This window comes from Lissotriton helveticus, chromosome 12 (assembly GCF_964261635.1).
Source record: "Lissotriton helveticus chromosome 12, aLisHel1.1, whole genome shotgun sequence".
Classification (NCBI taxonomy): Eukaryota; Metazoa; Chordata; class Amphibia; order Caudata; family Salamandridae; genus Lissotriton; species Lissotriton helveticus.
The window spans coordinates 74489664-74517210 of NC_136073.1; the positions used below are offsets into that span (position 1 = coordinate 74489664).

Here is a 27547-nt window from a genome sequence, read left to right on the forward strand (position 1 = left end):
CAGCTTAAAGCCAATAAACGGAAATCGGCGTCTGAAGTGGTCAAAAGTCAACAGTGTTACTCTGTATAACTCAATTAATAATAGTTGTGGCAAAGAACTCGCGCTTTGTGCCTCTCCTACCACCTTGCCTGAAGTGACTCTATCCGCCTTTTCAGTTGTGGTAGATAGAGTGGGCGAACTGTTAACCATACCAGTGAAGGGTCATCATGAACCCCACCCGAAATGGTTCGACCAAACCTGCTCAAAGGCTGGACGTAACTTAAAAAAAGCACTAAAGACTAACCCCAGAGATTCCACCCTTGTAAAAGAACTGAGAAACATCTATAAGACATCCCTAGCAGCCCGGAAAAAAGAAGTGAAGGCAAGCATTTGGGAATCTCTGAGTGACCCAGGAATTCTGGGTAATAGCTCCAAGTTCTGGAACATTATAAACCAGCCCTTGTTTGACGACCCCAGTAATTCTGTGATTGGGTCAAATATACCCGAGGAAGTGGTTAACTCATTTTAGAACAATTTTTCAAAGTGACGATGCACAAGTGGACAATGATTTTAACACTCCCGATGAAGAACTGTTGCGCTTTACAGTGGGGGAGGTAGTAAAGGGGATTCAGGGCCTGACCAGCAATAAAGCTCCGGGCCCCGATGGTCTTCCTCCCGACCTCTTTAAATCAGACATTCAACTATGGGCACCAGTCCTTACCGCAGTAATAAACGCCGGGATCTCTAAAGGTTGTCCAAAATCATGGGGGTCCTCGACCATAGTGCCTGTATTCAAGAAAGGGGATCGCAGAAGTGTAACATGTTACAGGCCAATATCACTGATCAACTCAATCGCCAAGGTGGTGGGGGGCATTATTTTAAATAGGCTAGTACTTTGGGCCAAGGAAAAAAACATTCTGTCACCCATCCAATACGGGTTCAGACCAGGTCATTCCACGATAGCTCAATGTCTGAACCTGTATCTAATAAATGGCAAATACACCTTGGCCAGAAAAGGGTCCATCCATATGGCCTTTATGGATTTATCATCCGCTTTCGACTGCGTTGACAGAGGTAGGCTTTGGGAGGTCATGCAAAAAATGGGTGTGGAGCAAAATCTAATTAACCTTTTAGCAGATCTACACTCGGACACCAGAGCAAATGTCCGCTTTACACAGGACATGAAAGTAACTAGGGACTTCAGGATAAACCGGGGGGTTAGACAAGGGTGCATCCTGGCCCCGTTTCTTTTTAATCTTTATATTAATGATTTGGAGGAACACCTACTAAAAACCGGCGCTGATTACCCATACATAGGGAGGAAGGGCGTGCCCGTCCTGCTATATGCGGACGACGCCGTCCTAATCTCTAGAACGGCGATCGGCCTTCAAACCCTGCTTGATTCTTTTTTTGTATTTATGAATTCCCGTGGACTGAGCATTAATAACTCGAAATCTTTCATCATGATGACTGGCTCAGGTCCAAAAAAAAAGATATCCCCACTCTGTAAACAACGAAAAAATACCGACAACTAAGACCTTCTCGTATCTCGGTGTCCTTTTTGACCACAAACTAACCTGGGCACCTGCAATACAAAAGAAAAAGGGTGAGGTAGTGCGTGTAAACGCAGGTATAATGGATTTTGTAAAGAAAATGGGTAATAGCCCAGTGGCCGCTGTTCTAAAGTTATATCAAGCTAAAAGCATTGCAGTTGCATGCTATGGGAGTGAATTATGGGGATCCGAACCACCAGACACCCTTGAGACCACTGAAAACAACTTTTTAAAGCAAGTCCTAAGGCTCCCCAGGGGTTCAGCAAACTTTTCTGTCCACACAGAACTAGGTATGTCCCATCTAAGCGACAGGATTGCTGTTAACCCCTTACTATGCTGGCTAAACAGTTGGCTAAATCCAGATATACCCCTCACCAAAAACATTCTGCAAGAGGCATTAGTGTGGGAAGGGAAGTATAAGATCCCGTGGCTAAAATACATTAGTAGATGTCTCTCCGAATTAGGCCGGCCTGATCTTTTCCTAGATCCTGCGAAAATAACTAAGTCTGACGTTATCTACGTAAAGAATACCTTCATGACAACTAGGCACCTAGCAAGGGAGGAGAGAGAGTATGAGAAAAAAAGTGTGAGATTGCATGCTCTCACTAAAACGACCCTCCATATAGAACCCTACCTTGTCTGGCCCTTGTCGGGTTATGAACGATTTCTGCTTACAAGGTTCAGATTTGATATGTTTCATCTTTTGCTAGCCGTACCAAGCGGGGCACACAGGGGTCAAGTGTTGCCAGCTTGTGGCTGCGACAACAAGTCTCCACAAGATCTGACACACTTTTTATTCTTCTGTTCATATTATACAGTCCCTCGCAAATTGTTTTTAAAACCTTTACTACAACGGCTCCACTTTGCACAATACAGACCAGCACTTTATTATCTTCAAATGTTAAATAGCGACAGCACCCTGTTTTTATGTAGCTTTCTAAAACTTGCACTTAAATACAGGAAAAGCATGGAAGGCTAACTAGCTTTGTTCCTGATATACATCTCTTCTTTTAACATTGTATTTTTACTGCTTTTAAATTATAAACTTGTCACTTTTGCTTGTGCTCGTGTTTACGTGGTAACATACTTTGTTTTTTCTTTTTTGCATAAACTGTACTTTGTGATAAACGTTTTTGATATGTACTTTTATGATTGTTACATGTAAACAATCGAATAAAGAGATTTTACTTACTTACTAATATCCAATAATGAAAAACACCATATATGACATATATATATATATAAACACATTAATGCGTATAAACATTGCCATAAACTCAGATATAGAAGAGTGGACAACAGGGAGGCGGGTGGGCATGTGAGGAATCCACAGGCAGATACTGTATCCACCAGAAAAAGCGTTACCGAAGGTAAGTAACTTGTTCTTCTGATGGATACATCTGCCAGTGGATTCCTCACCTTGTGAATAGATTCCCACAGCAGTTCCCACTCCCCAAGGAGGGTGTCCACTCTTCTATACAAGAAAATCTTGAAGGACAGAGCGCGCAAAATGACCATCCCTCCTCATCTCGCTATCCAAGCAGTAATGCTTTGCAAAAGTGTGGAGGGAGGCCCATGTCGTCGCTCTACAAATGTCCTCTACAGGTACACCTCTAGACAAAGCAGATGTTGATGACTTTGCTCTAGTAGAATGAGCCCTTATACCCTCTGGACGTTCCTTACCAGCCAGGGCGTAGCAGATTTTGATGCAGAGTATGATCCATCTTGAGAGTGTGCACTTGTGCACAGCTCTTCCTTTTTTGCAGCCAGCAAATCCAACAAAGAGCTGGTCATCCACTCAATAGTCTTTTGTCCTATCAAGAAAAAGCTCACCGCCCTTTTGGGGTCCAGACGGTGAAGTCGCTCCTCCTCCTTGGAAGGGTGAGGGGGAGGATAGAAGGTTGGAAGGGTAATGGACTGTCCTTGATGGAAGGGAGTTACCACCTTAGGCAGAAAAGCAGCCCTGGTCCTAAGAACCATTCGTTCAGCATGAATGGTCAAGAACAAGGGCTTTGAACTAAGAGCTTGAAGCTCGCTTACCCTCCTTGCCGAGGTAATTGCGACAAGAATTGAGGCACAATAAAGGGAGTAGGAGGAAACTTATTTGTTAAACCCTTTAAAAATCTCAATACAACAGGAGATTTAAACGAAGATGGTTGATCCGGTAAACAGATAAAAGCCGATGAAGCTGATAGATATCCCTTTACCGTAGCTACAGCAAAACCTTGATGCGCCAATGAAAGAGCAAATTGAAGTATTTCTGACAAACGAGCTCTCAAAGGAATCACAGAATTCTCCCCACACCAGGATACAAATTTAGACCACCAATAAGAATAGATGGACTTGGTGGAGTCACGCCTGGCCGATAGAATGACATCCACCACATCAGGTGGGAGAGAAAAGGAATTCAGGTTGCCCCGTTCAATCTCCAGGCATGAAGGTGTAAGGTCTGGAGGTGGGGGTGTAGAACCTGCCCCTGCGACTGCCTGAGAGGGAGACGGAGCGGAGGGCACGAGGAGAGGTGGAGAAGATCTGTGTACCACACCCTTCTTGGCCAATCCGGGGCGATCAATATAACTCGGGCCCGGTCTTGACGTATCTTCCTCAGAACCCGAGGAATCAAGAGAATGGGAGGAAATGCGTAAAGGAGTCGCGAGCCCCAACTCAACTGAAACGCATCCCCCAACACTCCTTGCATCGGATACTGGAGACTGCAGAATGATGGGCAGTGAGCGTTCTCGTGAGTGGCAAACAGGTCCACCTGAGGAGTTCCTTATGTCCGAAAGACATGACTAACTACCTCTGGATGAAGCCTCCACTCGTGATCGGCCGAGAACTGCCGACTGAGACTGTCTGCACGAACGTTCAGTACTCCGGCCAGATGATTTGCCACTAGACAAATCTGATGTTCCTGAACCCAGGACCAGAGACGCAGAGCCTCTCTGCAGAGACACTGCGACCCTACTCCTCCCTGTTTGTTGATATACCACATCGCGGTGGTGTTGCCCGTCAGGACTTCAACCGACCGACCGCGAAGGGTAGTGAGGAAGGCCTTGAGTGCCAGACGTATTGCCCGCAATTCCAAAAGGTTGATGTGAAGAAAACTTTCTTCTGGAGACCAAAGACCTTGAACTCCAGATCCCCCAGATGAGCACCCCACCCTAGAGTGGATGCATCCGTTATCACTGTGGCCACCGACGGAGGAGTTTGAAAAGGCTTTCCTTGAGACAGATTGCCTTCCACTCCCCACCAAGACAGATCTGCCGCAGCTTCTCTGGAGATCCTCACTGACCCCCCGAGATCCCCTTGGTGTTGATACCACTGCCTGCGGAGGCACCACTGGAGTGCCCTCTGTTGAAAATGGCAATGTATGTGTACATAAGCGGCGTTCATTTGTGTTCACTGTACCCCTTGTTGTAAGCAGAACAAATAATTACGAAACACTGACTGTGTTATCCCGCCAGCATAAGACCCATGCACACATGTACACGACAGCTATTTTAGGCACCATGGCCTCTCTGACCGTTTGCTAAACCCCCGACACCCCTCCCCGCGCGCACTGCTCATGCATCGACCACAAGACCCTCTCCCTCTGCGTGACCCTGCTCTAAAAGTAGCACTCCTGCTTGACCCACACACCCCCATTTCCTCCCAAGAACACCCTTCCCCTCAGCTGACAACCCCCCCGGCTGCACTTGACCTATCGACCCGGTCCCAAGTCCTAAGACCAAGCCTCATGGATATACATCCCCCTTTTCCCTGCCCAGCATAACAAAACCCGTGATACACCAACCGAAGTGTCCGACCTTACCACCTGACCAACCTTTGACCTGATCATCCCCTCCTGCCCTCGTGTCCTGTAGGAATGTTCAGCTGAGAGATCACAATCTCTTGTTACATTCAGGAGGGGAGGATGACATCTGAGCGACTGGTATGGGAATAGGCCTGAAGCCGGGATTCCAAGCATGCCTTTCCCCTACTTTGAAGCGTCTTATTGTAATAAGGAATGTTTGTGTGCCATAAACATGTGTATAAAAGACGAAGCCTCAGAGAAACTTGTTAGAGCACCTCCTGAAGACACTATGCGAGTGTCCGAAATGACAGGCTCTCCTCATGAGAAATAAAACTCTATTCTTGTATTCCTGCTTCCAGCGCCCGTCTCTTTATTTGGTAATCGTTCAAGATGGGAACTAAGAGGCGTCCTGCGCCAGCAGCCTGGGCTTCAGGTGTGTTATGGGCTGACTTTTCCTCACCTCATGTGCCAGCGTGCATGGTTGACCAACAGAATGCAAGAAGCCATCAGACCGAGCATACGAAGGACCTTCAGGACTGGAACAACCGCTCCATTGTAAAATAAACAAATCATTTCCTGTATGTCGTGAATCCTTTGAGGTGGAGGGAATGCACGACATACAGTTGTGTCCAGTACCGCACGTATGAACAGGTTGCGCTGGGAGGGCACCAGGTGAGATTTGGGTACATTTATCGAAAAACCCAACCTGTGCAACAACTGAGTTGTCTCTTGCAGATGATGGAGCACTATCTCTGGAGATTCTGCTTTGATCAGCCAATCGTCCAGATAAGGGAATACTGGAATCCCTGGCCTTCTGAGATGTGCAGCCACCACAGCCATCACCTTGGTGAAGACTCGAGGCGCAGTAGTAAGACCAAACAGTAGAACCGCAAACTGGTAGTGTTGCGATCCCACCGTGAAGCGGAGATACTTTCTGCGCGAGTTCAGAATGGGTATATGGAAATAAGCATCCTGCCAGTCGATTGACACCATCCAGTTTTCTTCCATCAGCGCCTGAAGAACCTGCGCAAGAGTGAGCATCTTGAACTTCTGCTTTAGGTAAAAGTTCAAGATCCTGAGATCCAGGATTCGACGAAGTCTGCCATCCTTCTTGGGAATCAGGAAATACCGGGAGTAGCATCCCTGACCCCTTTCCTGCTCCGGAACCACCTCTATTGCACCCTTTTTGAACAATGCTTGTACTTCTTCCTGTAGGAGCAACAGGTGGTCCTCTGAGCAAAACCCTTGGCAAGGAGGGTTATTTGGGGGAAATCCCCGAAAGGGAAGAGCATACCCATTCTCTACAAGATTGAGAACCCAAAGATCTGATGTAACCGATTCCCAATCCTGTAGAAAATAAGTAAGCCGACCCCCCACAGGACCCGCATGATCCGGAATGGTGGATCTAGGGCTGCTTTGCTGTTGTAGGCGGGGGGTGGGTAGAAGAGGAGGAAGTGGAAGAGGAGGAGGCTTGACGTCCACGAGAACGACCCCTTTGTCTGCCTCTGTAGGATCTGTACAAAGGATTTTGCTGCTGCTGTTGCTGCTGGGTCTGCATTTAGGTACGAAAAGTAGACCTTCCAAAACCCTTGTATCTTTTGGCGACAGAGCCTCTAGTTTGCAAACCCAAAGATCTTGCCGTAGCTCTGCTATCCTTAAACCTTTCCAAAGCAGCATCAGCTTTCTTTCCGAAAAGGCCTGTGCTATCAAAAGGCAAATCCCTCAGAGCAGCCTGAACATCCGCAGAAAACTCAGAAGTCTTTAGCCAAGCAGCTCTTCTGGTGGCGATCAAAGACCCCATGAACCCAGCCACTGAATCTGCTGTGTCCATACCACTTTGTATGACCTGCCGAGCTGCAGCCTGCATGTCAGATATCACTTCATTAAAGTTCTTTCTATCCTGCTCAGGAAGCTTAGGAGATAGCTGTTTCACTTAATCCATCAAAGCATGTATATATCTGCCTAGCAAACAAGTCGCATTTGTTGATTTTAGGGCCATACTGCCTGACGAAAACACTTTTTTTGCATTTTGATCTTGCTTCTTAGAGTCTTTATCTCCAGGAACCTGGGGAAAAGCACCTGCAGATCTTTTCGAGCAAGCAGCCTGAACCACCAAACTCTCTGGCAAAGGATGTGTGGCTCAGAATTCGGGATCTCCAGGCGCCACTCTGTAGCGCCTTGCCACTGTCTTTGAAACTGCAGGAGCAGTAAGAGGTTTACTCCATACCTCCAATATGGGATCAGTAAGAGCCTCAGTAAATGGAAGAATTGTCTCAACCACAGAGGATGGAGAATGGAAAACTTCAGTAAGAATGACTTGTACTCCACAGATGGCAAAGTCAAATTTAAGAGTTCTGCAGCCTTCTTAATTACCACATGCTAAGGCGCCACATCCTTAGAAGGAGCATCAGATACCATGGGCAACCCCCATTCTGGTGAAAATTCCAGACCACTTGCATCATGCAACTCTTCAAAATAATCCTCCTGATCCTGAAGCTCGCCTTCTTCAATCTCAGCTTCTCCATAATTTCTTTCCTCCAAAAGGCGCTGCGCTCTACGCCTCGACCACTCCATTCGAACCGAAGTCGTCGGATCCGGTAACGACTCCGATGGAGTCGGAGCTGGCGTCAAATTAGGAGCTGGAGCCGGAGCCGCCTTCGAATGTGAAGCTGGTACCGGCGTCGAACTTCGAATTGGATCTCGAGGTCGCTCCGGAGCCGGTGAAGCCGTGCACGGAGTCGATGACCTCGAAGGCGCCGAGAGAAGCCATGGTGGAGTCGGCGTCTGCATAAACGGCAGGAAAGGAGCCGGAGCATAAGCCTGCGGCACACCCAGATTATAAGCCAATGGACCCAAGGGACCAGCCGGTGCACCAGAGGGGTGCATAGCTCTCGCATATACGCCATACATGGCGTTTAGAAAATGCGAAGGGTCCTGACCAGGACCAGGAAATTGAGGGTACGAACCCACCGGCTGCTCCTGAGGAGGCTGCACCGGATTCGACTCCTCCTGTACCTCTTGTTCCTTGGGATGATGTACCGGAGTCATCGAGCCCTGAGGAACTTCTTCTTCTCCTTCAAGCACCGAAGACTGATACGGATCCGGAGACGGATTCGATTCCGGAGCCGGTGTAGGCTCCTGAGATTGTAAAGGCGTGGCCTCACCTTCAGGATTACGAGCTGGAGAGGGAGATATCATGCCCTTACGATGTTTTCGTGAAGATGACTTCTTTTTCGAGTCCGACTCCCTGCTGGAATGATGTCTCGAACGGTGCTTCGTTATCCTATGCTTCTTTTTTGATGAACCAGAAGCATGACCCGAAGCCGACTTCGAAGCCGACCTCGACCGGGACCTCGACCTCGACTTTGACTTTGACCTCGACTGTCTCGATCTTGACCTCGAAGCTCTCTCGGTATCCTTACCCTTCAATTTGGCAACAAGAAGTTTTGCCTCTCGTTCCCGAAGAGCCTTTGGGTTCATTTTAAAACAGGATCGACAACCCTTGACGTCGTGATCCAAACCCAAACACCATAGACAGTCACCATGAGGATCGGTAATGGACATCATCCTCCCACATGAATCGCGTGGTTTAAATCCTGTCTTCCTTGATGACATCTCGAAAAAAGACAGCAACACCAAAACAGATACAGAAACCAGAAATCCACAAAAGTAACAAAGTTACTATCCGTACAACAGAAGATCCCAAGAAACCGTTAGCGTCGACGATGCGGAAAAAAGGGAACTGATGCCATCACGCCGACGTAGGCCTAATAAGGAGTCAGTGACGTCAGTGGAGTCGCGCGCGATGCCGTGCTCCTGTGACGTCGTCCACGCCGGCGTGCTGCAAAAGAATTTTCTGAACGTTGCTGACGCAGGGGGATATTCACAAGGTGAGGAATCCACTGGCAGATGTATCCATCAGAAAGCTTAATCTCTCGCAAATGCGAGACCTATTGCATTTGCACCAACACACAGAGCCACACACACAAAGCCACCCACACAGAGCCACCCACACAGAGCCACCTACACACACACAAAGCCACCCTCACAGACCCACCTACACACACACAGAGCCACCCTCACAAGACCCTCCTACAAAAAAAGCTACCCACACAGAGCCCAACACACACACAGAGCCCAACACACACACACACACACAGACAGAGCCACACACAGACAGAGCCACACACACACACACACAGACAGAGCCACACACACACACACACACACAGACAGAGCCACACACACAGACAGAGCCACACACACACAGACAGAGCCACACACACACACAGACAGAGCCACACACAGACAGAACCACACACACACACACACAGACAGAGCCACACACACACACACACAGACAGGGCCCCCCACACACAAACACAGAGACAGAGCCACACACACACACAGAGCACCACACACACAGAGCCCCACACACACACAGAGCCACACACACACACACACACAGAGCCCCCCAGACACACAGAGCCACACACACCCAGAGAGCCACACACACACACAGAGCCACACACACAAACACACAGAGCCACACACACACAGAGCCACACACAGGGAACAGAGGGCAGAAAAAACAATCACAACGAGGGAACAGAGGGCAGAAAAAACAATCACAAGGAGGGAACAGAGGGCAGAAAAAACAATCACAACGAGGGAACATAGGGCAGAAAAACGAAGAAAACAACAGAGGGCAGAAAAAACAAACAATCACAACGAGGGAACAGAGGGCAGAAAAAACAATCACAACGAGGGAACAGAGGGCAGAAAAAACAATCACAACGAGGGAACAGAGGGCAGAAAAACAATCACAACGAGGGAACAGAGGGCAGAAAAACGAAGAAAACACGAGCACAACCAGGGAACAGAGGCAAGAAAACCTACCGGCTCAGGGGGGGGACGGGGGGGGGGGGAGAGTCTCTCTCTGTTGTGTGGCCGGTCTCCCTTCCTCGCTGGTCGGGGCTCTCTTCTTCCAGGGCTCCCTCCGCCGATGTGGTCAATGTGGGCAGATACTGGGATTGCTGTCTGGAATGCCTTGAACTTGCTAGGGTTGTGAGTTACTGAGTGCTCCCATTAATTGCCCACTGAAGCTGGTAGGATGTGCCCCGCTGCTAGTGTGGAAGAGTTCCCTGGCACAAGATCCGGAATTCAGCCCGAGGCATGTCGTCCACCGCGGGCGCCATTTTGGGGTCAGGCACCGCCAGTTCACATTTCGCCTCAGGGGTTAATGGCGTATTTGCTGCTCAGAAAAGGAGAAAACCCTCTCTAGTTGGCCGCACACATGGCAGCACCGACCGGCTGTACTTGGCGAGTGCCTTAGTTCTCGGTCATGGAAACCGCCCGTCTCTGTGCTATTCCCCGTGCTGCTGGGAAATGGTGGCCGTCGCATACTCGTAATGGTTCGATCAATATGCGCAGTGTTCGTCCCGCTGGTAATTCCGCCGCTCGGTGTTTATGAGCAGCTGTCAGGGCAGGGCGCCCTCCCGTTCCCTCTCTGGTGCCTTCTCTGCCTCTGCCTGGGGGCAGCGGCATCCCCAAGCTCCTTCTAGCCGTCTGACTCGTTTCCCATAGCTACGTACCTGGAGGCTTTGAGCCGCAGCTCCCGTCTCCCTGGTAGTCTCTAAAACTGCAGCGCCCCGGCCACAAAAACCTACACATATTTTTTTTGATAAATTAGGAACATTTAAGGACCATGAAAGGCAAACCATTTCAGGCCTTAATTTTCTGACGCAACCCGGTGTACTGGAACCGTAATGTTGCGAGAGGGGGGGGGGGCGAGCGACGGCTGGGGCGGAGGACTCGGATGTTCTCCCTTGCTTCTCCGGTGGCGGTCAAGCAGAAATGACTCTACGAAAAGCCCCGTCATTTTCCGACTGGGGGCGTGTTTTTCTTTCTCTCCTCTTCCACATTGGCTGGAATGTAAAATTCCAGCCAATGGGAAGAGGAGAGAAAGAACATGAAAAACCACGCCCCCGAATCCCAAAATGACGGGGCTTAAACGGACAGACGCCCCTCTTCTCCAATGGCTAGCCTGCGTTTAGGAAGGCAGCCAATGGAGAAGATGGGGCGGGTTCAAGCCCCACACTGAGAGACATAAGATCTCGCCGGCGAGACTGCGCAAGCGCAGCCTACGCAGGCGAAGACCTAAAAATGAGACATTGCCAGTGCTTTTTTTGCAATTGTTATGGCTGTGTTTTTGTCCCGAGTGTTGCAGAAGCATGACTAGAGGTGGGCATATCCAATATCTAATAGCAACAAAGACTATACGATGAAGTGCCTGACTAATTGAAGAATTGACAAGCAAATGAAGCGTTAATGACTTTTTAAAAGCGGCTTCCAGGACCTGCATTAGAATGCCTGCTGAGACCCTAAATACCCAAACTTCTTCCTGTGACTACACATTCGAACACGGACAAGAGGAGGACAATGGCGCACTCCAGTTATTACCAGTGAAGTTTACTTTCCAAGAAGGATGAACAGCAGTGTCTTTGAGAACTCAAAGAACGTGCATATGGGGTATGGTGTGTGAACAGTCCTAAAAAAAAAGCCTCAGCCACTAGAACCGTCAAACGTACAGTATGGCGTGAAGACTCAATTAAACAGATCCGCCAAGAGATCACACCTTAAGCAATCCGTCAAGAGATCACACCTGAAGCAATCCGCCAAGAGATCACACCTTAAGCCATCCGCCAAGAAATCACACTTAAGCCATCCACCAAGAGATCACACATTAAGCAATCTGCCAAGAGATCACACCTTAAGCAATCTGCCAAGAGATCACACCTTAAGCAATCTGCCAAGAGATCACACCATAAGCCATCCAGGAAGATATCACATCTTAAGCAATCTGCCAAGAGATCACACCATAAGCAATCTGCCAAGAGATCACACCTTAAGCAACCTGCCAAGAGATCACACCTTAAGCCATCCGCCAAGAGATCACACCATAAGCCATCCAGGAAGATATCACATCTTAAGCAATCTGCCAAGAGATCACACCATAAGCAATCTGCCAAGAGATCACACCTTAAGCAATCTGCCACGAGATCACACCTTAAGCAAACCGCCAAGAGATCACACCATAAGCCATCCAGGAAGATATCACACCTTAAGTAATCTGCCAATCGATCACACCATAAGCAATCCGCCAAGAGATCACACCTTAAGCAATCCACCAAGAGATCACAGATTAAGCAACCTGCTAAGAGATCACACATTAAGCAATCTGCCAAGAGATCACACCTTAAGCAATCCGCCAAGAGATCACACGTTAAGCAATCCGCCAAGAGATCACACCTTAATCAATCCGCCAAGAGATCACACATTAAGCAATCGGCCAAGAGATCACACCTTAAGCAATCTGCCGGGAGATCACACTTTAAGGAATCCGCCAAGAGATCACACCTTAAGCTAATCCCATCAGGGCTCCCTTCTGCTCCTCTTTCACTTACCAGGTCCACAAGGTCCTCCACCACCTGTTCTGTTCCTGGCTCCTTTTGCTGCACAGCTTTACCGTCCTCATCTGTGAGAAGCAGTGAAAATATAAATCAGTCAGAGAAAAGTCCCACGTGTTTTTGAATGCCATTCACTTAACCAGGACCGCGGCCTGCAAAGAGTTGTCACCATTCTTAGGCTCCCCAGGCTCTGTGTGTTTTCTACCAGCTGGAAGTTAAGGTGCAAACTCATCGAGTCAATATCATTGACTTCCAGCTGGCCTAATACAAGATTTAGTATGCAGATTTAATTCATATAAAAACTGCACCCAACATTTGGTATTTATGTATAAGCTAATAAGGAATGGTCTATTAATCAATCCAATGTGTAATTTTACAGATAAGACTGGCAAATCATTATAACGATTTGCACTTCTAATTATTAAAAATATCTATGCTAACATTTTAAAAAACCTTTAAGAATAAGTTGCTTACATTCAAGAACGCCTTATCTGATACTCTGTCTAGCTGCAGATTACTAACCTTTGAATATCCCCAGGCGTCAGACTGGACCTGGAAGATTTATGAGCAGTACCCCTGGAAGGTGGCGTGGTTCAATTCCACGTTGGCTGCATCGTCCGTGATGGAAGTAATGTGTGCGGTACCACTTCGGCACGCTGATATCAGTTACAACTTTCCATATCAGGAGCACCAAGCCACAATGAGAACTGACCACTGTGGGGAAAAGACTAAGGCCCTGAAAGGTGGTGCCCCTGATACCTTAACCGGTTTGCAGAGTGGGGAGGATCGGAGGGTCAGTAAGAAATTTGCAGCTAGATAGAGTTCCTACCAGATAAGGCATTACCAAAGGTAAGTAACATAGTCATCTGATGGAGACTTCTAGCTGCAGATTCCTTACCCCTGAAAAGATACCCAAGCAATAGCTCCCCAGAGGTGGGACTGTGAATCCGCACAAACAAAAAAGTCCTACAGGACCGAACAGAAACAGTACCGTCACGACGGACCTGAATGTCCAGACATTACAGTCATGTGAACATGTGCAGGGATGCTCACATCGCTGCCTGACAGAAAGCCAGGAGAGGAACACCATGCACTAACACAGTGGTCGCAGCCTTGGCTCTAGTAGAATGAGCCCCCAAGCCCTCAGGGGGCTGTTTCTTGGCCAGTGCATAGCAGATCTTAATAGACAGTATAATCCATCGACAGGTGGTTCTTTTCTGTACAGTTTTACTTTTTTTGCTCCCACAAAACCCATGAAGAGTTGATCACCCACCCAGAACTCTTTCATGCTGTCAAGGTAGAACGGCAATGCTCTTTTTGAGTCCAGGCAGTGGAGTCTCTCCTCTTCTTTAGAGGGATGAGGAGGAGCAAAGTAGGTAGGCAGGGTGGTGTTTTGGCCTACATGGAAAGGGGTGGCAACCTTTGGTAGAAAAGAGGCACATGTCCGGAGAACCAGTTTGTCTGGGTAAAAGGTAGTATAAGTTTGGAATGCCAAAAGCGCTTGAAGATCGCTGACCTCCTGGCCGATGTTATGGCCACTAAAAAGGCAGTTTTGATGGTCAAAAGACTAACAGGACAATTATGTAGAGGCTCAAATGGAGATCACAAGAAAAGGTAAGGTCCGGGTTGAGGTCCCACTGAGGTGTAATAAAGGGTTTAGGAGGAAACATGTGTGGTAGATCTTTAAGGAACCTAGCCACAACTGGTGACTTAAAGAGAAAAGGTTGGCCGGCAACTGCAAAAATGCAGAGATGGCAGATAGGTAATCCTTAACTGTGGCCAAAGCAGGGCTCTGCTGGGCCAAAAACAGTGCAAACAAGATAATTTATGATAGAGGTGTGGGGGTCGACATTGTGAATTGCACACCTTGATACAAACTTTTCCCAACAGCAAGCATAAACATTCTTGGTGGAGGAATGCCTAAATGCCATTATAACATCACAGACTTAGAGAGGAAGGTTGAAGGCATTTAACTATCACCGCTCAATCTCCACACATGGAGGTGTAAGGTGCGCAGGTTCCCGTGCAGGACCGTACCCGTTCCTGCAACAGAAGTTCCTATCAAACAGGCAGTCTGACTGTAGGACCAATGGCCATGCCCAACAACTCGAGATAGTAGACTCTTCGTGCCCAATCCAGAGCCAGAAGAAGGACTTGGGCTTGTGCGTTCCAAATCTTCTTGAGAACTCTGCGCAGGAGAGTTATAGGCAGAAAGACATACAGGAGGCCAGAGGTCCACTCAAGACTAAAAGAGTCTCGAGCGAGAGTCCCCTTGGAAACTCCAGCACACAGAACTGCCGACACTAGATATTCTCAACGGTAGCGAACAGATCAAACCAAGGCTCTCCCCACTGCTGAAAGAGACTTTGAACCACTTCTGGGTGGAGATGCCATTTGTGATTCGCAAGGCATCTTCGGCTGAGTTGTTCCGCCCTGGTGTTCAGAGAGCCCACCAGGTGTTGAACCACCAGGGAAATGCCCTGACGTTCCAACCATGTCCAGATGCGAAGGGCCTTTTGAAGAAGGTCTATAACCCCACCCGCCCTGTTTTTTGCATAACCACATAGCGGTGGTGTTGTCCATGAACACCTGCACCAACCTTGCCTTGATCGAAGGAAGAAAGGCCTTTAATGCCAACTAGATCGACCGAAGCTCCAGCAGGTTTATGTGAAGCCCTGGACTCCCCTGGAGACCAGAGTCCTCTGATCTCCACCTCCCCCTTGCGGCTACCCCATTCCAGAAGTGACACATCTGTCACAACCGTCAAGTCTGGTTGGAGAAGGGAGAGTGATATGCCACTGACCAAATAGGGGTTCATCAGCTACCACTGCAGATCCTTTGCAGTTCCCTCCTAGATCGGCACCATATCAGAGAGATTTTGCTGATGCTGCACCCAGTGGGTCTTTAGGTCCGACTGCAGAGCCCAAATTGGTAACATAGCCTGAACATTCAAGACCTGCCCCTCGGGAGGGTAGACCAGCAACTGCACCATGTTCAGAACAGCTCTGATGAAAGGGAGCGTCTGAAAGGGAGTCAGGTGTGACTTCAACACATTGATAGTGAACCCCAGAGACTGCAGGAGGTTTGCTGTAGTCTGAAGGTGGGAGATGCCTGCCCGGGGTCAGCCCTCCTTCAACAACCAGTCGGCGATGTAGGGGAAGAGTGAAATCCCTGACTTCTGCAGATGAGCTGCGACCACTACTATCACTTTGGTGAACACCCTTGTGGGGGTGATAAGGCCAAAGGGGAGGGCAGCAAACTGAAAGTGCTTGTGGCCTCCAATAAACCGCAGGTAGCATCTGTGGGCTGGCAGGACGGGGATGTGGAAATAAGCATCCTGCAATTCCAACGCTACCATCCAATCTCCCTGAACCAGGAGGGTAGACAACACTTGGGCGAGCGTGAGCATTTTGAATTTCTCCTTCTTCAAGAGGGGGCTGAGAAGTGGCAGATTTGCCCGTCTCTAATTTCTTTAAGATACAAGGGATTATGTATTTCGTGTATAAACAGCAGTCTCTAATTTCTTTATTATAGGAGACTTATGATGCAGTAAGTCTCTGATTTTAAAGAAAATATGTCAAGACTAAACTATTATAAGGTTATTATAGACGAGTTCTGATTTCACAATGCCTGCTGCCAGAGCCAGCAACCAAGGTAAAAGGCAGGTCCCTTCATGGAGCATAATTAAAGCAGATGTTTAAAGCAACAAACGGAACGTTGCTTTTCTTCTACTCTGAGAAGAAAATGAGAAGAAAACTGAGCAGAGCTCAGGGAGACTCACTTCACACGACGTGTGGTGAAAAATCTGAGGGCCTGAGCCTCTGAGGAGAACATTCTAAGAGGGTGCTAATGCCTGATTGGCTGGAGTTTGGACTAAGCATAATGATTGTGATATGTTATAGAAGTGACATGTTGTCTATCTATAAAAACTGTATGTTTTTTTTCTTTCTTGTATGTATATATACTTATGTTGTTACTATTGCTATGTTATGTACCGTGGGACTCTCACTTCGACGACGGGTAATATTTAAGCATGTGAATCTATGAAAGACACCCCAACACTGGAGAAATACAATTACCCACCCCCATTAATTTCCTTGACTGCTGCTTGCTGATCACCTAACACTCTTGCATCGGTAGGCTAGCTTGAATCCAGTGGCAAAGTGAGCAAGGGGCCCACGTCTGGGCATACCCAACAGGGTATGTTCCCATGAGGCACACGGTCAGACTGATTTGCATATGGCCTTTTCTGAACTGGGGTGGCAGAGTAAGCTAAAGAATGATGATGGATTAAACCCATATCAGTTGACTGGGGGTGAGTGCTTGCAATGTTCAACACTCCGTCCATAATCCCCTTTGGTTTTGCTTTGTTCGCCCTAAGTTGGCAGGGTATGCCCAGACAGGGGTCCCTTGCTCACTTTGCCACTGGATTCAAGCTAGCCTGGCTGATGACGGCTGATTGGCCAGAAACCGGTCCCAGGATGCCTGCTTCCGGTCGAGGGAAGACATGGCTTGGCAGTTCGGGCTGGACTGTTCCCATGAGGCACAAGGTCAGACTGATTTGCATATGGCCATGTCTGAACTCGGGTGGTGGGGTGAGCTAAGGATTTTTTTTTTTTTTAAGTATGTTTATTGTCTTAGCAAGGTCACCAGTACATATACAATCATTTCGCCGCCTCTGATTTACAGAATACTGTGCGGTGTCATCAACATTTTTCACAACAATATTACCACTTTTTCCGTTTACTTTGTTAGCGCTGGTCCCCCCAAGACATTTAATATTACTACATATTTACTTTCGTTTCAATTTTGCTTCAACCAAACTCCCTCCCCCCTGGCACTTATACATGATATAGAATCTTTTTCTCGTGAGCAATGTCCGTTCTTTTATATTCCGTAATATAATGGCCACCCGTCGTATCATTCCCATATTTCAATGCTACTGCCAATTATGATTTGTTCCAATTCTGCAATCTGTACTACTACGTGTGTGCGGCCCTTATCTTAGCATGGTCGGCACCCCGATTGGGGGTCTTCCCCCTGCCCTTGTCAGCCCACCAACCTGTCCACTATTGGCATAGGTATTCACTCGGTGCATTCCTTCACGCACGTATCAAATTCCTCTACCATTGAGTTCCAGCCTATGGAGATTGGGTGTTTACGTAGGCCTCTTCTCTCCTCTCTTTGTAGCTCTTGGCCCTCTGCCTTACCCCATCTCAATACCTCGCTACTCCATGACTCCACACTCGGCGGTTTCACTGACTTCCATTTCATTGCTATCGCCCGCTTTGCTAATAATAACGCCAGGTCTACAAACCTAGTTGCTACACTCCTCTTCCTTTCTTTGTGCCCCAGCCCCAGCATGTTGTATAGTGTTGAGTCGTATGGCCTTCCTGGGGCAACCTCCGTCAGGATGTGGTGGATTGTGGCCCAGTAATGTCCCAACTTAGGGCAGTCCCAGAACATGTGTAGCATACCCGCATCATCCCGGTGGCATCTGGGGCATTGGTTGGACGACTCAGGGAACATTGCGTGTATTCTGTGTGGGGTTAAGTATGCTCTGTGGACGATCATGAGTTGTATGAATTTGAACTTAGGGTTGCGTGACACTTTCTTGGCGAACTTTAGTATCCTTTCCCAGCCCTTATCATCAATGTCTCCGCCTGTGTCACCATCCCAACGTGTATGAAGTGGCTGTAGCAGAAAAGCTTTACTCGCTCTGATATCCTTAGTGAGCCACTTTGTTGAATGGCTGCCCGATCTCATGAGATATTGCATGGTGAGCAGGGCCGTCGTTTCCAGTTCCGTGCCTTCTCTCACCCAGTGTGTGGAGATGTAGTGTGTGACTTGTGCATGTAATAGAAACATTGATCGTGGCGTCTGGTGTAATTGCATAAATTCTGCATGTGCAAGGAGTTTACCCTCCGAGAAGAAGTCCCCCACTTGCGTCACCCCAGCTTCGTGCCATGAATTCAGTTTACGTTCTGTGAGCGTGCCAGTTCCTATGGGGATGCCCAGAAGGGGTATCGTGGGTGCGTAAGCCTGTTGGCTGCCCGTGTACCTGAGTGCTGCCCTCCACTGCTGTATCGCAAGCTTAAGCAGGGGGGGGGGGGGGGTTGATGCTGTTATTTTTGCTTTTGGGAGCAACAGTCGGTGTATGCAACCCCCATTCCTATCCGCCTCCAACATGTTTAATTCGTGCAAGTTACGACCTGCCAGCCAGTAAGCTAACCATTGAAGCTGGCACGCATAGCCATATGCTATCAGATCTGGTACTCCCATGCCTCCTTCATCTGTTGGCAGTTGCAGTTTGGCTAAACTTATACGTCTCCTGCCCGTACCCCACACCAATTCCGTTAGCAGTGTGTGTAATTGTTTAAAGAGAGCCATGGGCACCAGCACAGGCACGTTCGTGAAGTAATATATCAGTCTGAGCAGGACCACCATTTTCGAGATCGCTACTCTGCCTGCAACCGATAATACCAAGGTGTTCCAAAATCGTACTTGTGGCTTTAGCGCGTTAAGAGCCTTACCCAGGTTACCCTCCAATAGATCCTGTGCTTCCCTGTATATTTGAATACCCAAGTATTTGAATGTTACTGGCGCTATTTGGAATTGGTAGGGTGCAAATTGTATGTGCGTGACTGTCATGGGCCTGTGAAAACTATACCCGTATGATTTAGACGCGTTAATAGCGAGGCCCGATATCTCTCGAAATACCTCAAACACCTCCGATATCGGTTCCAGTGGGTTCATTATGTCGCTAAGGAATAGCAAGATATCGTCTGCATATGCAGAAATGATATGGTGGGTATTAAGTCGAGCGATCCCCATGGTATCCGCCAGTGTGCGGATTTTTATCATCAGGGGCTCCAGAGCTATTATAAATAGTAAGGGTGATAACGGGCAGCCCTGCCGCGTCCCCTTTGCAATTGCGAGTTGGGCGGAGATGCATCTATTAATCCTAACGCGTGCTGTGGGTTTGTGGTATAGTAAAGCGATCCATTTTGTGTATGCCTGCGGAATGCCGAATTTGCACAATACAGCCAGCATATAATCCCATTTTAGGGAATCAAAGGCCTGCTTAAGGTCCAGTGATATACACCCTTCTTTATTCTCCCCGTCCTCCCCCCGGGCCATTAGTTGACTTAGTCTCCTCAGATTCAATGCGGTGCTCCTGCCTGGTACAAATCCGCATTGGTCTGGGTGTATCATATCTGGGATATATTGCGACAGCCGGGTTGCCAACAGTTTGCTGAGTATTTTGTAGTCTGTGTTTAATAGCGATAGGGGTCTGTAATTCTCTACTTGTAGCGCTTCCCTCCCTGGCTTTAACAGTGATACTATTAGTGCCTGTAGCGTCGATTCAGGTAGTGCACCCTTTTCCAGCGCGTCTTTGTAAAGCGCTAGGAGGCGAGGGGCCAGGACGTCAATATAAGTCAAGTAAAATTCCGCCTGTAGCCCATCCTAGCCCGGTGCTTTGTTCCTCGGTAGTGCTTTTATGGCCTGCCTAACTTCTGCCAGTGTGATGGGCTTAGCGAGAACCTGTTGTTGTGTGTCTGTCAGTTGTGGTATACAAGTATCGGCCAGGGAGGACTCAAACTCTGTCTCTGAGAGCGGCGCGTGCGGGCCGTACAGGTCCGCGTAATATGTCCGGAAAGTGTCATTTATATCTAATTGGGTACGCACTGAATCTCCAGCCTGGTCATACACCTCGGTTATAGGGACATTGTCTGGAGCATTGCGCGTCATGCGTGCCAACAGTGCACCCGCTTTGTCAGCCTGCGTATGCCCTATAATCTATTAACCTTAGCTCTTCCAGCATTTCTGCATGTTGGATATGAGCCTCCTGCAACTGAGTGAGGTTTCCGTCAGTACCCACCGCCTCGCCTTCCAGTACCGCTAAGCTTCCCTCTACTGCCCTCAATTTCTCCAGTACTTGGCGTTTCACCCCCGCTTGAGTGCCCATTGCCACTCCTCGCAGAATTGCCTTGAAGGCGTCCCACTCTATTTGCCTGCTGCTGGCAGTGTTTTGTTCTCTGTGAAGTACTTTGTGCAGGCGTCTAACAATGAGGATTTGAACACTAGGTCCTCTAGTAAACCTGGCGAAAGACGCCAAGTCGGGATGGGAGTGAGTATCCTCCCCCATTGTAAAGACAGTTCCACCGGGTTATGGTCCGACAGCGTCTTACCCATATGTAATACTGAGGTGATCGACCCTCGCAGTGTCCTAGAGCAAAATATTCGGTCAATCCTGGTGTGCAACCTATGCGGCGGGGAGTAAAACGTGTATTCCCTACTGTTTGTGTGTAGGGCCCTCCATACATCGTCCAGTTCCCATCCGCTTGTCCAGTGTGCCAGCGCCTCGGCCTGTTTCCTACTTTCCGTTGCATGTAGCGGCGGGTGTGACCTGTCTAGTGTAGTATCTAGAACCGCGTTGCAGTCCCCTCCTATCACCCAATAGTGTCCCACCCAGTCTGACAGTACTCCACTAATGTCATCGAAGAACCTCGATTGCTCTGAATTGGGGGCGTATATACTGCCCAGTACTATACATGTGCCATCCAGTGTTCCCCGTATAAATACATATCGCCCATTCTTGTCCACCCGCTTTTCCGGCACATTATTCCTGATCCAGATAGCCGCCCCCCTCGAGAATGCTGAGTATTCTGTGGCATACAGTTGACCCTTCCATTTACGGGCTAGTTTCTCTCCTTCCGCCCTATTCAGGTGTGTTTCTTGCAAATATGCTATCTGTGCTCGTCTCCTGTTTAGCTGAGCTCTTATCCTATGCCTTTTGTGGACCGACCCCATACCTCTCACATTCCAGGTGCAGAACTGATAATGATTAGGTAATGACATGACTTGAATCTTCCTTTCTCGCAGACATTGCCCATTCTCCCCATGTATATATCAGTAAAATGTACATTTTATGTGCCATACTATTGCGCAACTCCCCAACCTTGAGGTCCCCACCCCACAACTGTGCGGGACCAAACCATAATACCCAACTGGGGTATGAACTAGATGCAGTCTTGCCTACGCCTGGGGGGCGTGTGCCAACCCGCTCTTTCTCTGTGGTTAACAGTCAAAGGTCCTCCGTTAAGTTCCCCAATAGCAACATTTGTCCTGGTTTCCTTTCCCACCCTCCATACAGTTTGCCAGTGTTGCATATACATCACCAGTCCGCCTCTGTTCCGCCCTCCTTCACATGTCCTCCGCCATCTGAGCCGTTATGTGTGGGGACCGGTGCAGACTAGCATCCGTGTCTGACGCCACCGTACTTAAGCTGTCTTGGCTGTTCGACACCGTGTCAATGTTCCTGTCGTGCTCTGCTAGTGCATCAGTCATAAGCAACACCAAGTCCGCCGAGTCCCCTCCTCCGGATGCCTTTTCTTGTCCATCCTTCGGTAGTCCCACCTCCGGAGCTCCATCTTGGGTCGAGGTGTTACCCCCGTTCATGGATTGCATCCGTTTCCGCGTGTCCATGGCATTGTCTCTCGATAGGGGCGTTGGTAGTGTCACCTCCATCCATTCTGACGCTTCCTCCGGGTCATCGAAAAAATAGGACTTGCCACCGTGGATAATTTTTTGTCTTGCTGGGAAAAATAGCGCATACTTCATGTTACGTTCTCTCAGAGCACGTTTCACTCCCTAGAATGATGCCCTGGCTTTCTGTACTGCTTGCGTGAAGTCCGGGTAGATCGAAATTGTCTGGTTGTCGTATTTGAACGTCCCGGTCTTCCTCGCCGTTTTCAAGATCGTGTCCCTGTCTTTGAAATGTAGGAGGCGTGCTATGAACGGTCGTGGCGGCGCCCCTGGTCTCGGCGGTCTCGACGGCACTCTGTGCGTCCTTTCGACGCTATACATCTGGGTGAGTTCCGCAGGATCCACTATTGTCTTCAGCCAGTTCTCCACGAACCTGGTCGGGTTGGTCCCCCTCGCTTCGTTCCGGCACGCCTAAAATGCAGATGTTGTTGCGGCGCGAGCGTCCCTCCGCATCGTCCACTCTGTCTCTCAATCGGATGTATGACGTTACAACGCATACTTTTACATCGCATGCCTTTACAACGCGGTTTTTACATCGCATACCATTACAACGCATAATGCTTTTAGGCGCTGGATAGTGATTTATTTAATTTACTATTCCAACTCCAGTCCCCGTGGATAGTAGGGAAGGTGTTGGATAGTATATTAAATACATTCCCTATCCTAGAGCGCCCCCCAGCGCTATGCGTTGTAATGGTTTGCGTTGTAAAAGTTGCGTCGTAATGGTAGTGCGTTGTAAAAGTTTCGTTGTAATGGATGTTTTCCCTCTCAATCCCTTAAGCTGTTTCTCAAATACCTCCAGGCGTGTGGAGTGTTCCGTCTGCTGTGGTATGAGGTCGGTCAGGGCTAGTTTGTTCTCCGCAACTTTTTCAGCCAATTTCTTGTGGTCATCTTTCAACAGGGAGAGACCCGTCGACATCGAGTCGATTCTGGCTTCAAGCGCTTCCCTAGAGGCCCTTATTTCCGTTAGGATAAGGTCCAGCTTCGCGTCCTGCGCGCTCATCCCCGTCGGTGGGATTATATCCTCGTTGGTGGACGCTAGTTGGTCATCCGATCCAGAGGAATGCGCCGCTCCATTGGTGACCGGGTCCGGCTGCCGGAGCCTATCCGTCCCATTGCGACCTTCTGTTTCTCACCCCGCAGGCCACCTCTGGGTGTCGACCACCCACCTTTCCGGGGTCAGCAGTCACTGTCTTAGGGGGCTGTCGTACCTCCACCAGGGGCCTGACCCGCTGTGGGCGCGCTCAAGTAGTGTGTCCTCCTCTAGCGAGATCCGCCACGTTTTCGACCGCCGTGATCCCGGGCCGCCGCTGGTCTAATGATGCGAGTTTGTTTCCGCCTCTGTATCTCCCTGGGCGGTTATGTTTAAGGACTCGCTCACCGTTCTACAGTCGTCTCCAGTTGCCATTCTCCTCCATATCCACAAAAGGAACAGTATCCCGAAATCTTAGTGCGTTGAGCCCCAGTTCCACCGTCACAATGCCACACGTGATACATAGGCAGAGTCCGCCAGAGGTCCGCGAAGCAGTGCAATCCACCATAAGGCGTCACAATCGGTATATTTTCGGGCTGTAACGTGCCTCCGCAGTCGGTTTTCGATTTGTAGCTTGCCTTCCTCAGTGAGAGACCCGCTTCACCCCGTGTATCCTCATCCAGCTCCCACTTGATCTTGAGGTGGTAGTGGTGTTATATATATCTCGGGCCCCTCAACATTACAGTGCCTCGCTTGCCTCCGGCGCTCCCAGCGCGTGTCCGCTGCCTCAGTCAAAGCTAGGGTCCCGTTCCCTTCCCCTCACAGCAGTGGGTCTCCTCTATTCCCGGGTGCGGCCAGCCTTTCCCATCTCTCTCCGGGTCTTTGGTCCGGTATAGATCTACACGGGGCCACCCTCTTGTGGGTCCTGTGTATAACGTTTCACAGTAGTAGCTCTAAGTCCTCATTTATTTCCCGTCCCCAGGGCCGGGCCGGTCCCCCCGGCCGTCGCTCCTTGTGTAGATTCTGCCCGCCAGGCCTCTCCCCCTAGCCTTACTTCAGTTTCTTCTGCCCCTGCAGGCCTCCGGTGTGGGGTCCACCAATCTCTGGTTGTGTGGGGTCTCAGGAGTCGAGTCGGTGCCACCGATCTTGGTTAACCGCCCTCTTCGCGCCTTACAACGACCGGCTCCAGGGCGCCTCCCCCGCTCCGTTTGTGTGTCGCGAGTCTGCCTTTACTTCTGCGGGGATCGACCGCTTCGTATGTCCTTAGCTTGCCTCGTTCATCGAGCAGGATAAGCGCCAGGGCGCAGGCAGTGTTCCGGTGCCAATCCCCGCCGGTCAGCCCGCAGTGTACGGTTGCGCTCCCTCTAGCTCACCGTCGGGCATCCACTTCCGGTCCGGCACAGCGAAACTGTGGGTCACGGCTTTCCCCTGATCTCCAGGCCTCACCGCGGCTCCGAGTTGAATCGTTTGTCGTGACCTCTCTGTTACAGCCACGGCTCTCCTGCTCTGTTACCAGCCTTGCCTCGTCTCTGGTGTGCTGCGGGTAGGGTTTTTAGCCAGAATCAGGATAATTTAGCAATATTTTGGGGTTTTCTCGGACGGAGCTAAGTTAACTCAGTCCACATCTGGCATGCTCGGCTGTTGGCCACGCCCCCCGGGGTGAGCTAAGGAATGATGATGGATTAAAGCCAGATCATTTGACTGGGGGTGAGTGCTTGCAATGTTCAACACTCTGTCCAGCATTCCCTTTGGTTTTGTAGGTAAACGTTTTGTCATCTCTAGCATGCTACTTGGAATGTCTTATGTAATATACTTCGCTCTGTTGTGAAGTACTCTGACGCCTTTGGGTAAAGTGCACGCTATATAAAAACGCATAAATAAATGCGGATCCTGGACGGAATCCCTGGATTTTCACCGAGCCATGGCGAGGGACGCCCCAACAGGAGGGCAGCTCCTCCATTAATGAAATTTAGCATCAGAGGGCCCGTCCTGGCAAGGCACACCGCAGCAGAAAATCCAATTTAACCTGGTTCCCTCCGGGGACCCTATACTACCGCGCGCACCAGCCGCAGTCATCACTTAAATTACAAGGAAATATTCCAGGCAAGGGACCTGGAGACACGAGGACTAATGAGAACAGAGCCCCAACACCGTGGCACCCCGTCCCAGTACTCCATCATTTGAAGCTAATGCTTAAAAAACAATGAGGCACTTAGCTTAAATGTTTCCTTCTCTGAACCGATTAACAGTTTGTTGGCAGTTTCTGCCCCATCGGGGCGCAGTGGGAAAGGGCCAGGGATGCCACAGCCCTGGTCTGAGCAGCCTCAGTGCACCCAGGGCCCCCGAAATAATCAATGGAGGGGCACTGGCATTTAGAAAGGAGGGGAGGCTGAAACGTCAAAAAAAACACCGTCAATAAAAACACATTATTATGGTTTTAAGTCTCCCAAGAGGCCTCTTAATTTTCCGAACCGGCCGGTACTGTAAGGGAGGCTTTACTCCAGACCCGTGCGTCCTTTCCAGATTGCAAACATGGCTTCATAACCGCAGACTCAAGCAAAACATAGCACCCCTTTTCTCTTCTCCTCTCCTCTCCTCTCTTCCCCTCTCATCCCCCTCTCCTCCCCTCCCCTTCCCTCCTCTTCTCTCCTCTCCCCTCTCCCCTCCTACCTTCCCCTCACACCCCCCTCTCCTCTCCTCCCCTACCCTTCCCATCTCTTCTCTGCCACATGTTCTCCCCTCTCTTATCCATTCAAATAGGAACCCAACCCGCTCGGCTCGGGCCCTGAAAAAGGTATGCAACGTTTACTACATGGTCTTTACCACACAGCACGATACAACAAGAGTCTTTACCTCGCTGGTAAGGACCACAAAGGCCTATTTCCGACACAAAGGGGGACCCTACCATGCAGATACGGTTTATCAAAACATATTTATGTCAGTTTAACAGGAGGGGAGCTAAGGTTTTTTTTATCGGATCAAGGGTGATAGGCTGGTAAAAAGGATTTAGAGTTCGGGTCGACAGTGGTAACATGAGGTAAGGGGCTTTTAGGGTTCCGGGGCAGGTAGTAGTAAAGGGCGGTAGGGGAATTTGAAAAAGGAAGGTGGGGTCGAGGTTTACCCTCCCAAAAAGAAAGAAAAAAGATACCCCAATACTGGAGAACAGTCATTACCACAGAATATGTGTGATAAAGTACAACAATGTAACACAACAGGCTGTAAAGGTCAACGCTTTGTATAACATGCGTGGTAAATTCAGGCTTAGTAACAGCTGATATTACCCGTAAAATACACGCGACTTAATTACTTAAGAGAATCTATGGTTTGTGATGGATTAACTATCCGTAGGGTTTGTATAATTCTCTATAGTTTTGCAATATGGCTTTATGTACTTTCAAATAAAGCCTACTTTAATCTGTAAGGGCATTGCTCCTAGCAGAGAGGCTCTCTCCCTTCATGGGTGCAATGAACCTGCCTCTAGCGGTAAAAGCTGCTGAGGGGATCTATCTTGTTACCACTAAGAACAACGATTGTGTATTGTCACTCTGGCCTTTTTCACCACTGGAACCGCCCTTGGAGTGCTGAGACTGGCAACTTACTCCTGCTGCCGCCCTCCACTAGGAGTTCACAGGAGCACAGAGCAGTTGGGTCAGTTGATAGGCTGGCCTGTATTAGGAGAGATTTGGGGGGAGTAGGTGCTAATTACCTTACTGTCCACCTGTTAGGAGGCATGAACAGATGATAACTGCCCTTGCTTATGTTCCGTGGCCCCAAGTCATAACTGTAAGGAAGCAGTTCGCAGCAGTCAAGGCCCTCTTCAGAGGGCTTTAACCACTGTCAACGCTATAGGCAAAGTGCAGTAATCGTTAAGGACTAACTTGAAATCTTTCACAAGCTATGAAACCTCTAAAAGGACTACCTGAATTCCAGCGGGGCTGCAAGCGAAATTCAAGTAAAATAGTCTATCAAGTATGTTGGCGCTGAGGAGGAGCCAAGCAGCCATCTGAAATGGCCGCATAGTCGCTCGGCTCCGCGAGACCCTTTGCCCCGCACGACTATCCTGCCGCATATCCTGACCCAAAGTGCTTTCCTTTGCCTCCAGAGAGAAAGCTAACACCTACCGTCTGCTTTCGGAGCGTCTACGTGCCGCCGATCCTGAGAAATCTCCCCGTCTGCTTTGCGGCCCGTGTGATGGTGGGACCGGGGCGTTGATTAGGCGGAGCCTCCGGCC

At 49.2% G+C, this 27547-nt stretch overlaps 1 protein-coding gene across 2 annotated transcripts in view; it reads right to left on the bottom strand.

The window, feature by feature from the left end:
• The window catches only part of DNAH2 (dynein axonemal heavy chain 2), a 3497426-nt gene that overhangs the window by 3382873 nt on the left and 87006 nt on the right, over positions 1-27547 (bottom strand). The window contains exons 1-2 of one of the 2 annotated variants that reach the window (XM_078670327.1): positions 21977-21995; positions 12792-12862 (exon numbers count right to left, since the gene is read on the bottom strand). Coding sequence is in view for 1 of the 2 variants with exons in the window: in XM_078670326.1 (XP_078526452.1) it covers positions 12792-12862 (71 nt within the window). In the remaining variant the exon portion in view is untranslated. Of the gene's footprint in view, positions 1-12791; positions 12863-21976; positions 21996-27547 lie in introns of those variants that run through there. The other variant, XM_078670326.1, reaches the window with a different exon arrangement.